We start from the raw sequence: 16,110 nt of genomic DNA on the forward strand, positions 1-16,110 counted from the left end.
CAGGTAAAGGCACTGGGGAGATGGCTGTCATTACATCATCAATAAATGTGCACACGTTTAGTTCTGATCAGACATTTTCTTCTATTCATGAAGACAAGAAGCAGTTTAGTCTTGAGTTCTTTGTACCTCATACAATAAAAATTAGTGTGCTAATGTGGTGTTAGCTTTATATTGCTGTATAATGCAATAGCGCCATGTTTCAAGAATAAATGCTACTTGCAGACCAATGTGACCACTTCATGATGCATTTTTGGACAGATGCAGCTAGTTCTTTTGTGTAACATGTAGTATGGAAAATTCATTGATTTGTATAATGATGAAAAAGGTTCTTAGTCATTGTGGCTAAAAGCAGTCACATTTTTTTTTAGCAACATGGTATTTCTCTTGGCATTTGCCTCTATGGCTAATAGCACAAGCCCAGAAAAATGAGGGTTTCTGTTTATTCTATGTCCTTTCATTGATCTTTTCAGGGCTGTTCTCTGTCCCCACCGGTGCCTATCTGCCAGAACAAGATTTCAGACTATTCTGAAGGTCTGTACTTACAACACTCATCAAACTTTACCTACCCTATGAGCACGCACATTGCCGACAGTAGTAAGGAAAAACTCTCTCGGATCGGAAGAAACCTCAGGCAAACCAGACTCACTGAGGAGACCATCTGGTTTGGACATGCTACCAAATAAAGCATTACAATGGGCACAAGCTTGTTCAGAAAATACATGGCTGTGATGTTTGTATGTAATTCACACAAGATCAACACTTATTTTGGGCCTGTGGTTAGGGATGCACCGATGCACATTTTTTTTCACTTCCGATCCCGATACCTGAACTTGGATTCTGCTGATACCGATACCATTCCAATGCCAGAGCTCTGTTTGCTTTAATATTATTATCATTATTGTTTATTCTATATGATGATATTTTGTATCCCCAGTTATACAGCTTCATGATGAAATGGTATTGAGGAGGATTTTCTTAAAAAGAAGACATGAAAGTTCAGCTACAATTTGCTAGAAGGTACATCTAAAATGCATGCATAGATTTGATCTTTGGTGAAAGAATTAAGTACTTTTTATTTTTTTGGTGGTTTCTTGTGACATTTTGGAAATACGGAAATGTGCTCCTTCCAGAAAACAGTACACAATTTTTGGAGCACCTCTATGAAAAAAATCAAAACAATCAAATCTTGATTGATGAAAAATGGCAGGTCTCTCCCTCTCTGTCTCCCTGTCTCTCTAAGAAATTAGCTCTTTAGAATGCTGAAACATGCAAATGTAAAATAAAGAAATATATCTAATATATAGTATACATACTATATACAGACTGCTTCTGGATCGGTAAACTCTGCAGATTATATCAGAAATTTCTGATCCGTGAATTATGTTGGTATAGGAACCCGACACTGGATTGGATCAGCCCCATCCTTACCTGTGGCCCTTCATCCAGATTAATTTATAGCCCCTTCAGAAGGAAAGAATTTGGGCACATCTGAGTTGGAGGGAAAAAAGAGAAATGTAAAAGAACAGATCTACAACCCCTGGCAATAATTATGGAATCACCGGCCTCGGAGGATGTTCATTCAGTTGTTTAATTTTGTAGAAAAAAAGCAGATCACAGACATGACATAAAACTAAAGTCATTTCAAATGGCAACTTTCTGGCTTTAAGAAACACTATAAGAAATCAGGAAAAAAAATTGTGGCAGTCAGTAACGGTTACTTTTTTAGACCAACCAGAGGGAAAAAAATATGGACTCACTCAATTCTGAGGAATAAATTATGGAATCACCCTGTAAATTTTCATCCCCAAAACTAACTGCTCGTTATTCTGCATCTAAAAAGGAGTGATCACACCTTGGAGAGCTGTTGCACCAAGTGGACTGACATGAATCATGGCTCCAACACAAGAGATGCCAATTGAAACAAAGGAGAGGATTATCAAACTCTTAAAAGAGGGTAAATCATCATGCAATGTTGCAAAAGATGTTGGTTGTTCACAGTCAGCTGTGTCTAAACTCTGGACCAAATACAAACAACATGGGAAGGTTGTTAAAGGCAAACATACTGGTAGACCAAGGAAGACATTAAAGCGTCAAGACAGAAAACTTAAAGCAATATGTCTCAAAAATCGAAAATGCACAACAAAACAAATGAGGAACGAATGGGAGGAAACTGGAGTCAACGTCTGTGACCGAACTGTAAGATACCGCCTAAAGGAAATGGGATTTACATACAGAAAAGCTAAACGAAAGCCATCATTAACACCTAAACAGAAAAAAACAAGGTTACAATGGGCTAAGGAAAAGCAATCGTGGACTGTGGATGACTGGATGAAAGTCATATTCAGTGATGAATCTCGAATCTGCATTGGGCAAGGTGATGATGCTGGAACTTTTGTTTGGTGCCGTTCCAATGAGATTTATAAAGATGACTGCCTGAAGAGAACATGTAAATTTCCGCAGTCATTGATGATATGGGGCTGCATGTCAGGTAAAGGCACTGGGGAGATGGCTGTCATTACATCATCAATAAATGCACAAGTTTACGTTGATATTTTGGACACTTATCCCATCAATTGAAAGGATGTTTGGGGATGATGAAATCATTTCTCAAGATGATAATGCATCTTGCCATAGAGCGAAAACTGTGAAAACATTCCTTGCAAACACATAGGGTCAATGTCATGGCCTGCAAATAGTCCGGCTCTTAATCCAATTGAAAATCTTTGGTGGAAGTTGAAGAAAATGGTCCATGACAAGGCTCCAACCTGCAAAGCTGATCTGGCAACAGCAATCAGAGAAAGTTGGAGCCAGATTGATGAAGAGTACTGTTTGTCACTCATTAAGTCCATGCCTCAGAGACTGCAAGCTGTTATAAAAGTCAGAGGTGGTGCAACAAAATACTAGTGATGTGTTGGAGCGTTCTTTTGTTTTTCATGATTCCATAATTTTTTCCTCAAATGAGTGATTCCATATTTTTTTCCCTCTGCTTGGTCTAAAAAAGTAACCATTACTGACTGCCACAATTTTTTTTCCTGATTTCTTATAGTGTTTCTTAAGGCCAGAAAGTTGCCATTTGAAATGACTTTAGTTTTGTGTCATGTCTGTGATCTGCTTTTTTCTACAAAATTAAACAACTGAATGAACATCCTCCGAAGCTGGTGATTCCATAATTTTTGCCAGGGGTTGTAAGATCTGGCATCCTCCAAAGAGCTTTTATATTTGCAATGTGCTGGCCTGTTCCTGCAACACTGAAGAGCAGGCATTTATTTTGGAATTTTCTATTATGGGTGTTGCGTTGTGTATGTTGGTTAGGGGCAAAAACACTGATATTGTTATGATTTATCAATGGCAAAATAGAACCCAAGATGCAGGCAGTAATGAGTCATGATGAATTGCAAAAATCCAATGTGATTTAATGTTCCACTGGTCACAGACAGCCCAACCAAGTGACAAAAAGAGGAAACAGGAGTAAACAGGAGTAAAAAAAAAAAAAAAAAACACATGACAAAAGATCTAACCAAGGAGAACACACACAAACTGAATAAAACTGGTACAAGAGGTGACAAACAATTCTCAAAATACTTACAAAACTCAGCAGGAGGGAACAACGTGAGGCCAACATAAGCAAAGTAAAGGAACCAGCACATACATAATGGCAAATATAGGCTTAAATACACACAGGGGTAATGACACAAACGGATGACAGGTGAGGGAAAAATAATCAACCACAGCTGTTGAAGAAAACACAGGTAGACATTATCTCAAACAAACAAGCACAGTCACACTACCAAAATATAACAAGAAGAACAAACTACAGTTGAAACAGAAACAAAACCATGATCAAAATATCCCCGGGAAGAGACACAATAACAAAAGAAACCAAATTGTTGAACAGTGACAAAATAACCAAAGACAGTCAAACAGACATGAAAGCTCACATAGACACTGACAACACTAGCAATGGTCACCAGGGGGAGTCAGAAGACAAGGACCAATTCAGAAAAACCCCAGATGCAAAACCAAAGACAGGCACAAGGGGGAGGCAGAGTATAAGACAGGCAGACAAGGATCAAAGACAGACAGTAACACAGTATAGAAAAAGACAGAGGACTGAACACCAACCCATAAACAAAAGGCAGACAGTAATGCAGACGCACACACACAACGCATATTGGGGTGAAAAAAATGGTAGTTTTCCTCTTTATTGTAGTTTTTCTGTTTAGTGGAGTTTTGCACAAAGTGTTCTAAAACACTGCTGTATTAAGTGAAATACAGTGCATCTGGAAAGTATTCACAGTGCTTCACTTTGTCCACATTTTGTTACTTTGCAGCCTTATTCCAAAATGGAAGAAATTACTTTTTCCCCTCAAAATTCAACACACAGTAAGGACAATGTGAACGTTTTTTTTTATTATTATTATTTTTAGATTTCGCACATTTATTACAAATGAAAAATGACGAAATAACGTGCACATAAGTATTCACAGCCTTTGTCATAAAGCTCAAAATTGAGCTCAGGTGCATCCTGTTTGCACTGATCATCCATGATGTTTTTACAGCTTCAGTGGAGTCCACCTGGGGTAAATTCAGTTGATTGGACATGATTTGGAAAGACACACACCTGTTTACATATAAGGTCCCACAGTTGACAGTGCATGTCAGAGCACAAACCAAGGATGAAGTCAAGTCTGTAGACCTCCGAGACAGGATTGTCTCGAGGCACAAATCTGGGGAAGGGTACAGAAACATTTCTGCTGCTTTGAAGGTCCCAGTGAGCACAGTGACCTCCATCATCAATAAATTGAAGAAAGTCAGATCCACCATGGCTCTTTCTAGAGCTGGCCGCCCGTCTAAACTGAATGATCAGTGGAGAAGGGCCTTCGTCAGGGAGGTGACCAAGAACTCGATGGTCACTCTGTCAGAGCTCTAGCATTCCTCTGTGGAGAGAGGAGAACCTTCTTGAAGGACAGCCATCTCTGCAACTATCCACCAATCAGGCCTGTATGGAAGTGCAAAATTCTCTGGTCTGATGAGACGAAGATTGAACTCTTTGGTGTGAATGCCAGGAGTCAGGTTTGGAGGAAACCAGGTACCATCGCTACAGTGAAGCATGGTGGTGGTCGCAACATACTGTGGGAATGCTTTTCAGCAGCAGGACCTGGGAGACAAGTCAGGATTGAGGGAAAGATGAATGTAGTAATGTACACAGACATCCTGGATGAACACCTGTTCCAGAGTGCTCTTGATCTGACTGAGGTGACGGTTCATCTTTCAGCATGACAATGACCCTGAGCACACAGTCAAGATATCAAAGGAGTGGCTTCAGGACAACTCGGTGAATGTCCTTGAGTGGCCCAGCGGTGTTGTGAGTAGAATTTTGAGGGGAAAATTAATTTACTCCATTTTGAAATAAGGCTGTAACATAAAATGTGGAAAAAGCGAAGTGCTGTGAATATTTTCCGAATGCCCTGAAGGTCCTTGTAGTACAGTTGAGAGTATGGAATTGTTGTCATACAATTGCCATAGCAGTGCTTTACTCTTTCAGAAGCATTTCTTTTGAAAATCTTAAACAATATACCACTGTCTGTATTGTTGCTGCACATGTTATAAATACCATGCTATAAATTTTAGGGCAGTTCTAAGTCTGGGTTTCAATGGCCTCTCAGACTTGACCGTCAAATGTGTGTCTGCTTGTGGGGAAAGTGTCAAGCTTTTGGTTGCAAGATGCATGAGGTCCTTGGACAGACGGATTTAGCATCTCTCCTTTGCAGGAGAATGAAGGTCTTTATGGCCCTTGTATTTTTTTAGAACAGTTGTGTCATTTTAGCCATGCGTTGCACTTTTTTTAGCTTGATACAGCACACAGGTGCCTCAGTGTTGAGGAACCCAGGAACTGTAAAGGGCCAAGGGGATGTGCATGTGTCATCTGTTAGACAGATGGCTGCTCTCAGGAGGCGTTCTCATGGGTGGTTGCCAACCTGGACAATGGTGTGGTGAATGTTTCTTGACATGACCTGATGTAGGTTGATAACATCATGTCCGATCTTTGAGCATGTTCTTGTGCTATGCATTGACATTGGAAGATTGCTCAAGGTATTTGTTTTAAATGATACAGTATGTTCAAAAATTGACAAAAGAAACAGAAGAACTGAGAAGATGTACTGACAGTTGAATTTTGTTTCTATCTCTTCTGTGGGTAGATTCCAAAGATGTCCAAAGCACCAACTTTGCTATAGGCAGTGGGTTTCCCAGCCAGTCCCCCCAACAGAAGCTCCAGCAGCAGGAGGAGTACTTGACCTCCCTCAGACAGCAGGTATTTTTTCCTGTAGCAGAAGTCATCGTACTTGTCTATCACTGGCGCTTGATGTCTGTGTGTTGAGTTGGGCGGGGTGGTGTGATGCTTTCATTTCATGCTAGAACATTTCCACTAGATTATGCTTTGTTTTATGGATTTGAACTGATGACATCTTCTGGTAGTTGACTACTCTTGGGAACAGGAAGGTTAAACTGTGTAGGATTTCATTCGCTCTGGGCATCCCTGCAGATGACCTCTACTCATCTGAAAGTGGTGCTCACTGAAATTACCTGCTGAGGTACTAATTTAGAACACAGATCTGCAGACTAGAAGATCACTTATTTATGCAAATAGCGTGTTAACTGCTCTCAGTAGAAACTGTCTTCTAGACTCTAGACAAAAGTTGTGTGGATGTTTTAGTTATGCGTTTTTATGATCTCATTAACCTGAATGTGTATAAAGATACAAAACATAAAAAGGAGGAGGATAAGGAACGAGCCAGGCTGAACAATGACAGACTGGAGAATACCTGGACAGAGCAGACAGCTCGCATCAAGAGGGAGTATGAGGAGGAAGTGGAGAAGCAAAAACAGGAGAAAATGGAGGTGACCTGCAAAACCAGTGATTTAGGGAGAAGCTTTAGTTTTGATTTCTCATGATCATCTCATTGATCATTAATTGTTCCTTGTATTGTTATTACTGGTTATTTTCTTTTTAAATACTATTCACTGTAATGTCACAAACTAAATGGTAAATGGGCTGCATTTATAAAGCACTTTTCCATCTGTATCAGATGCTCAAAGCGCTTTACAATTATGCTTCACATTCACCCATTCACACAAACACACTCACACCAATGTCGGGGTGCTGCCATGCAAGGCGCTCACTACACACCCTTGCCTAAGGGCCTTTAGTGATTTTTCCATTCAGGCTGGGGTTTGAACCGAAGATCCTCTGGTCTCAAGCCCTATGCTTAAGCGTGAACACATTGCGGGCACCTGGAACATGTAGCACCACTTTGCGCCGCTGCTGTGGAGGGGAAAAAAAAACCACATACACCAAAAAAACCCCACCGCAATTTCTAATATTTAATCCCTCTTATAAAGAGTGAACAATACAAGTATATCCGTCTGTTCCTCTGTGTATGACCCATGGTCACAGACGTCAAATCATAAAATGACATGAATGAAGCAGTGTGCTCTTATCATGTCCACAACTGCTGGCACCATGTGTCCAAGTGAGTGGACCATAGCTGACATGGGTAACATGACATTCAGATCACCAGCTCAGTGTACACATGATCAAACGGTTCTTTTCACATGGGACAGGCCGGCGATGTGCGCACTGACACAGTTGCTCCAGCCCGTTGCAAAGGCGATATGTGTTTTTTTTTGTTTTTGTATTTCCACATGAGGATAGCATGCCCATACACATGCCTCACAGTGGAGCTTTGTAACGTGATGTCCTTCATAACACGATATGTGTTCAACAGGGCTGACCCAACCCCGCTCTACATCCAAGGGGACTATGTGGAAAGGGTCAGCTCCATCAGGTTCCTGGGAGTGCAGCTGTCTGACAGCCTCTCCTGGACTGCCAACACCACAGTGGTGGTGAAGAAAGCCCAGCAGCGACTCCACTTCCTGAGGGTGCTCAGGAGGAACAATCTGGAGGAGAAGCTGCTGGTGTTGTTCTACAGAGCCACCATCAAGAGCATCCTGACGTACTGCATCACAGTGTGGTACGGGGGGTGCTCAGCAGCAGACAGGAGAGTGCTGCAGAGGGTGATCAAAGCGGCCCAGGGGATCACTGGTTGCTCTCTGCCCAGCCTGGAAGACATTGCCAGCTCTTGCTACCTCAGAAGAGCTGCCATCATCTGCAAAGACACATCCCACCCCAGCAACCACCTGTTTGACCTACTACCCTCCGGCTGACGGTATAGGTCAATCAAAACTAGGACAAACAGACTCAGGGACAGCTTTCTCCCCAGAGCGATCACTGCTCTGAACAAAAACAAATCAATCTAATCCGCACCTTCAAGTTTCTTGTGCAATATCTGTAAACCATGTGCAATATTCCCGTGCAGTATAATTCCACAGTTGTATATAATTGTCGTTTTACATTACTTAGTCCACGTTTCATTTAATTTTATTTTACCTTATGTTTTTATTAGTTGTACATATACTCTGAATAATTTACTGTTAAATTTCACTATCTTTTATTTGGCTAAAAATTACTCGCACCACAGAAAGCACCTTTTTGGAGTTGCACTCAAATCTCGTTGTAATGCAAATTACAGTGACAATAAAGGTGATTCCGATTCTGATTCTTCAGCTGTGACTTGCAAGTCCACAGATCTCAACAGTCCCGGATGGTGCGGAAACGCCACCTTACCAAATGAACTCAGCTCAAAGAAAAAAGTCTCACTCTCTGTTCCTTTATGTGGTTATTTATGTATTTCTTATGTAATTATGTATGTAGTTGTCCTGTTCTGTGTTTTAATTTAACGCATCATGTGCACTGAGCAACTGTCAGCTGGAACTGACCACAGCGCGATGAGCAAAGCGAGAATGAGTTCACACAAGAATGAGTTCACGCCTTTCCCCATGTATTTATTTTCCACTCTTTCTGTCATGTGTAGTACAATGTACATGTTGGAAAGTTCATTAGCCCGGCCGTGCGCGCTCAGACGTGGCTGGCCTGTCCCCATGTGATCTTGTCTGTACGTAATTACATTATGTCATGAGGGCATGAGAGCCTGCCCACACATGTGCATTGCATGGAGTGTTGTTCATGTTGTCCTCCAGCTGAGTTCCAAGTACACAGCAGTCAGCTGTTCCAGTTGGACATTACAGCCGTCCATATGTGCACTGCACTGGACAGCGATCACAGTGCAGCCACCTCAGCTGCACCTGATGATGTTCAATCATGGCGTGGGGGGGTGCAACAACGACGACACACTTCTCACGACACCTCACGACATCACACTCCCCCCCAACACATGGGGTGTACGAGTGTGTCGTGCACCCCATGTGTTGCGGGGGAGGGGGCCTTGCATGACGTGTTTTGCTTGGCAACAGCACACTCGTGGAGCACTTACTTAGAACATGCGGTGGCCATTCGCACAGCCAAATTGAAAGTGGTCACCTGCTCTCTACTCTCGTGCTGGCAGCACAAATGGCCCTGTGTTTTCTAAGTGCCCCTAGGGCTGAAATGATTACTCGAATAATTCGATTACAAAAAATGATCGAGGCAAATTCTGTGCCTCAAAGCTTCGTTTAACATTGTAGTACATATGCCAGACCTGTGTGTGGTGCTGTAATGTCCCCAGAAAAACAACAGAAGAAGAAAACTAGAGCATGCCCTTAGGACGTGTAGCAGCTAATAATTTAGCCCTTAAAGCTACTGCTTTCCAATGTGACACAGAGTAAAATAAAGCTTTTTAAGAGAGAGAGGTCCACACTGATCATCTGAAATAGACTTACTGTACATTTAAAGTGAAGCAGTGTGTTTGTCTATTTTTAAAAAACACACGGTCTGCTCGACGTGGTGAGTGACTATTGACCCGACAGCCTGGTACCCACAGTCAAAGCCGGCTGCTGTCTGTTTTGTTCAGACTCGCACCGTTTCACTTTTTTGGGCAACACACAACGCTTCACAAACACGGTAACTTAAAAATAAATAAATAAATAAAACAAAGACTGCGAGGCTTGCATGTTCAACCTCCAGCTGAAATGCATCTGCTGAATTGCAGAGAAAGAGGGATAAAAAAAAATCATGTAGGGACCCAGTCCACCAGCCTATAGTAGTAATAATAATAATAATAATGAAACTCAAAATGGTTAAATTTTACAAGCTGGGGAAAAAAACAGAACAGAAAGCCACATCCCATCGCCATTTCAGCAAAATGTCAAGACTTTGGTACAGTGACATTGTGCCATTGCTTAGGGAGAGCCCTGGACTATTGATGATGTCTAAAAAAAACGCAAAAATACTTTTTATCCAATTACTCGATTAATCACCAGAATAATCAATAGACTACTCGATTACTAAAATAATCAATAGCTGCAGCCCTAAGTGCTCCGCAAGTGGTGTTGGATGTTTGTAGGTGGCATCTGGACTCCAGCCATGAATGGGTCAAATGGCCACTCGCAAGGCATTCGACGACTTTTGGCCAGTTATGTGAAGGCTGCCTCAACCCTGTCATTCAGCCACGGTTCGACATGGCTGATGATTTCATGTAGCTGCTTGGCTGCGGCACGATTTGTCTGACCTGCATATGACATACCGTTGTTATGCTGCAAACATGATGGCAGTGCAACCTCATCTTGCCCGTCATTCTAATGTGTTTCTGGCACGAGCAGCTATGTAAATATAGAGTGCATTTGCCGTGCCCGAATGAATATGGCGACTGCTGTACGAGGCATTTGAGTGCGGCTCAGATTTCCCACGAGTGCCATCTGACTCCTCCTCCATGCGCCATTCTGCCTCAACAGTATTATATGTGAAGGGGCCCTAAGAATAACTGTCTTGACTATAATCTAATAAAACATATCTCAACAAATGAACTGAGTCGACCACAGAAAACTGTGGAAACATCAATGAATAGCATAGTTGAATAGCATAGTGTGTATTTCATTTCATGTTCACTAGGGGTGTCGCCAGTTGCAAAAGCCAAGGTTGAGATTGGATACGGTTTGTTTTAAGCCATTGATTGGTTAATTTTGCATAAGGGGTAAAAAGAAAAGACAAATACTACTTTGCTTTCCATTTTAAAAAAAGAACTTGATGGACATTGAAAACAAGGAACCTTTGCCTTTGATCCTGAACGAAAAATGAAAACAAGGTGCACAATATTTTACAGAATACTTTAAAAAATACCTAATTATTGTATTAAATTGCAATATGATCTGTCAGTATATCCTTTGTCAAAATCATGAAAAATCAAAAAATAATAAATGGTGCAAAGCTGATCTAAATTTATAACTTCAAATTCTTTTTTTTTAAACAGGAGATGAAGAAGTCTACATTGTCTCCTGAGTGGGTAAGAATAATGGGCCTCATTCATCAATGTCTTCTTAGATTCCTTCTTAAGCTGTCCCTAAAAATGTTCTTAAAAAAAAAAACTGTCAGATTCATCAACAGAATTGTTCGTAGCTCTGTTCTTAAGTTGATGAATTCCGTCTCCTCGTAAACTGAAAGCGCGTGCCTGGTACACCTAAGTTAACGTGATTAGCATAGGTAAAAGCCCATTAATGCCCATACAAGGGCATGGAACTGCATTGCCATGGCCAGATGCAAATTTCATAAAGAGGAAACAAAATGCCAAAAGCAAAAGAAAAATCTATTTCAGCGCTGCAGCCAAAGATAAGAAAGAACTGTGGCTGTTCAGAGGAGGAGGTGCATAATTGCATGCTGCATAATTATAATTCATAATTCATTTTACTGTGTAAAAAAAAAAAAAAAAAAAAAAGTTTTGTGTCACGCCATGAATGGCTCCGTGGTGCATCCCTCCGCTTCTCTTGCCAAGAAAAGAACTGCTGTAACAGTGGAATGTGCCGAAAAAGTACTGATGTCCACGTCTCCTGCCATTTTTGTGTAAGTCAGACGATGTCCCGGATCAACAAAGCCTTCACGTTGGAAATGATCTGGTTGATTCAGCCTGTTGATCGGCGCTCGGAGCACGGCGCGCTCTCAGCAGCTATGGGTGGTCTTTAAACCGGCTGGAGCACTCCTTAATCTGTGTAATCCCCATAAAATCATCCCTGAAAGCCATCTGAATTTTCCGAATGGTGTCCACCTGGAGGTCTCTCACAGTTTCTGGAAAAAATCTGGTGGACCACTGCTCACACAAAGCCTGCTCACAGGCAAATGACGCAACCAACAGGCGTGAAAAAACTCACGCATGCGCACGAAGGTTCAAGCTTGGCTGATGCAATCACACGTGATTCAAATCCATATGGTTTTTGCAAAAAATAAAAAGGTCGGATACTTTTCTAACAGACCTCGTACATGAGTGCCACAATCTTTGTAAAAACTTCCTAATTACGATTTAGGAACAAATTTGTTCTTAAGAATGGTTCGTGAATGCCCGTCAGGAATAATTCATCAGTCCTACCCTTTGATCTAAATTCATTCAGGTCAGTGGACCTGCACAGCAGACAGGAGTATTCATTTTCCTGCGATGTGCACATTTGGCAAGCTTGGCTGTGCACATGCTTCAAGCATGATTCTCTGTTCAGTGGGATCATGGCTGCACAGAGAAGAGTTGACTGACACTTCTTCCTCAACTCCGTTTAATATTTGAGAGGTTTTTTTTTTTATCCAGAAGGGTGCTATACAGCAAATAGACCACAATGTTGTTTTAACAGGCTGTGTTCAGGACTGCATGATGTGCACACACAGCTGCTTTAACCTCCACACAGACTGATGTTACAGAGACTGCATCGACATTAACACAGTTATTGCTTTAAAAACAAGTAACACTTATGTAAACTTGTGCTGAACCATGGGGGGGTCCATAAGGATTATGGATCAACATGATCCATTATGTCACTAATGTTCATCCAACCACATCTCTACCACCACCTGTACTTACTCTCCGTCTGTCTTTCTTTCTGTCTGTTTTTGTCAGCACGAGGCTAAGACTGTGGAGCTGATTCAGCAGGATGAGAGGCGGAAGAAGAAGAAGGAAACAGAAGGGAAGAATGCAACACTGAAAAAGCGGTATGACGGCCCTCGGGAAGAGGTTAGTTCACCACAGTCTACAGCCATCTAAGTAAGACATGCAGGGTCTCCCTAGTCCTCACCACATTGCATATGGTTAATTAATGCATGATGTGGTGAGCCTAGTTTGCCTGTGAATCGTTATGGTTGCAAAAATTTTTTAAAAAACATTAAAAATTCTTGCAGTGCTACTGGCAAAAACAAAGATTTCTGCCCTTTTTTGATGAAGGGTAAAAGCTCCTTTTTGGTTTGTGCTGTGCTTGCTGCCGACTCCTTGATGACAGAAAAAAAAAACACTCTGAGCTGTCTGTGTTCTACCACTGCACACAGCTACCTGTGCGCACAAGACATCTATGCTGAGTTGTCTTCTGTGTATTACATCTGGACAAAGAAGTGCTTTGCACCTGCATCCAGTATCTTAAGTGACTGATTTCATTTTATGCTTATGGCCATTAAGACGTGCAAAATCCTCATTTACATACTGCTGTCTATGTCATATTACCACCTGCTATCAGTTGCATCTTAATAATAAAGTGTAGAAATGATTAGATCCAATCAGTAACCAGGACCAGGAGGGGATTAAAGCACAGGTTTTCCTGGGATGAAGACCAGTAGCCCAAAGTAGCATAGGGGGCCCCACATTAATGCCCACCAAAACGTTTTGGAGAACACACATAACAACATATACACAAATAACTCAGAAAATAACACAGACTAATACAATCAGTAGCAACAGTCACCTATCAAAGACGTATTGAGGAAAATCATGTTTGTGATGTTATTTATCACCATGTTTTGCCACTCGATTAGTTTTGTCCTTGACGGCTTTCATACATATATAAAAAAAAAAAATCTGACATAATATAGTTTAACTCTCGTACTGTAATTCCGGTGGTCTTCAGGTTCACAGGGAGTTCTCCCCACCTCTCCACTCTCTGCAGAAAAAGATTGTGCTACCACCCTGCAGTCCCAGGCCCACCACTCTAGACAGTCAGCTCTCGAGTGCCCCTTTGTCCGTGAGTCTTTCTCTCACACAACACACACACACGCACCAGGGATGAGAATCTTTTGCGGATTCGTGGGATTCCAACTTTTTCTGGATTTCTGGGCCATTTCTGAGATTGGCGTGAATCTGTTGAGAAAAAGTTTTGGCGGGGGGGAAATGCAGCAGAGCTATCTGTGCGAGGTAAACCTTTCCTCATATGCATGGGAACCAGAATAGCTTTGCTGAAAACTGCAAGCTAAAACACGCAATGTCATTGGTTACATTTTCCACAACAGCAAACTTTCAATCAGGATCTCTGTAATATCGAAAGTCACTGAAAGTACCCAGACACCAGAACCATCTCTGGTTCTCAAGACCAGGCACCTTAGTGGCTCTACTCTACTCTTCTATTTTGCTCTTCCTTTTTAGATATTTAGATATACCTTAGTATACTAGCATACAACCCCTGACAATAATTATGGAATCACTGGCCTCGGAGGATGTTCATTCAGTTGTTTAATTGTGTAGAAAAAAAGCAGATCACAGACATGACACAAAACTAAAGTCATTTCAAGTGGCAACTTTCTGGCTTTAAGAAACACTATAAGAAATCAGGAAAAATAATTGTGGCAGTCAGTAACGGTTACTTTTTTAGACCAAGCAGAGGGAAAAAAATTTGGACTCAGTCAATTCTGAGGAAAAAATTATGGAATCACCCTGTAAATTTTCATCCCCAAAACTAACACCTGCATCAAATCAGATCTGCTCGTTAGTCTGCATCTAAAAAGGAGTGATCACACCTTGGAGAGCTGTTGCACCAAGTGGACTGACATGAATCATGGCTCCAACACGAGAGATGTCAATTGAAACAAAGGAGAGGATTATCAAACTCTTAAAAGAGGGTAAATCATCATACAATGTTGCAAAAGATGTTGGTTGTTCACAGTCAGCTGTGTCTAAACTCTGGAACAAATACAAACAACATGGGAAGGTTGTTAAAGGCAAGCATACTGGTAGACCAAGGAAGACATCAAAGCGTCAAGACAGAAAACTTAAAGCAGTATGTCTCAAAAATTGAAAATGCACAACAAAACAAATGAGGAACGAATGGGAGGAAACTGGAGTCAACGTCTGTGACCGAACTGTAAGAAACCGCCTAAAGGAAATGGGATTTACATACAGAAAAGCTAAACGAAAGCCATCATTAAAACCTAAACTGAAAAAAAGAAGGTTACAATGGGCTAAGGAAAAGCAATCGTGGACTGTGGATGACTGGATGAAAGTCATATTCGGTGATGAATTTCGAATCTGCATTGGGCAAGGTGATGATGCTGGAACTTTTGTTTGGTGCCGTTCCAGTGAGATTTATAAAGATGACTGCCTGAAGAGAACATGTAAATTTCCACAGTCATTGATGATATGGGGCTGCATGTCAGGTAAAGGCACTGGGGAGATGGCTGTCATTACATCATCAATAAATGCACAAGTTTACGTTGATATTTTGGACACTTTTCTTATCCCATCAATTGAAAAGATGTTTGGGGATGATGAAATCATTTTTCAAGATGATAATGCATCTTGCCATAGAGCAAAAACTGTGAAAACATTCCTTGCAAAAAGACACGTAGGGTCAATGTCATGGCCTGCAAATAGTCCGGATCTTAATCCAATTGAAAATCTTTGGTGGAAGTTGAAGAAAACGGTCCATGACAAGGCTCCAACCTGCAAAGCTGATCTGGCAACAGCAATGAGAGAAAGTTGGAGCCAGATTGATGAAGAGTACTGTTTGTCACTCATTAAGTCCATGCCTCAGAGACTGCAAGCTGTTATAAAAGCCAGAGGTGGTGCAACAAAATACTAGTGATGTGTTGGAGCGTTCTTTTGTTTTTCATGATTCCATAATTTTTTCCTTAGAATTGAGTGATTCCATATTTTTTTCCCTCTGCTTGGTCTAAAAAAAGTAACCGTTACTGACTGCCACAATTATTTTTCCTGATTTCTTATAGTGTTTCTTAAAGCCAGAAAGTTGCCATTTGAAATGACTTTAGTTTTGTGTCGTGTCTGTGATCTGCTTTTTTTCTACAAAATTAAACAACTGAATGAACAT

General features: G+C 41.3%; 1 protein-coding gene across 1 annotated transcript in view; it reads left to right on the top strand.

Annotated features, from left to right (window-relative positions):
- LOC117520991 (centrosome and spindle pole-associated protein 1-like) overlaps positions 1–16,110 on the top strand; it is a 143,046-nt gene that overhangs the window by 112,708 nt on the left and 14,228 nt on the right. The window contains exons 21-24 of the mRNA XM_034182326.1: positions 471–531; positions 6,201–6,313; positions 12,927–13,040; positions 13,921–14,034. Of these exons, the coding sequence (XP_034038217.1) occupies positions 471–531; positions 6,201–6,313; positions 12,927–13,040; positions 13,921–14,034 (402 nt within the window). The remainder of the gene's footprint in view (positions 1–470; positions 532–6,200; positions 6,314–12,926; positions 13,041–13,920; positions 14,035–16,110) is intronic.

The sequence above is a fragment of the Thalassophryne amazonica genome, chromosome 11 (genome assembly GCF_902500255.1).
Source record: "Thalassophryne amazonica chromosome 11, fThaAma1.1, whole genome shotgun sequence".
In the NCBI taxonomy this organism is placed as follows: Eukaryota; Metazoa; Chordata; class Actinopteri; order Batrachoidiformes; family Batrachoididae; genus Thalassophryne; species Thalassophryne amazonica.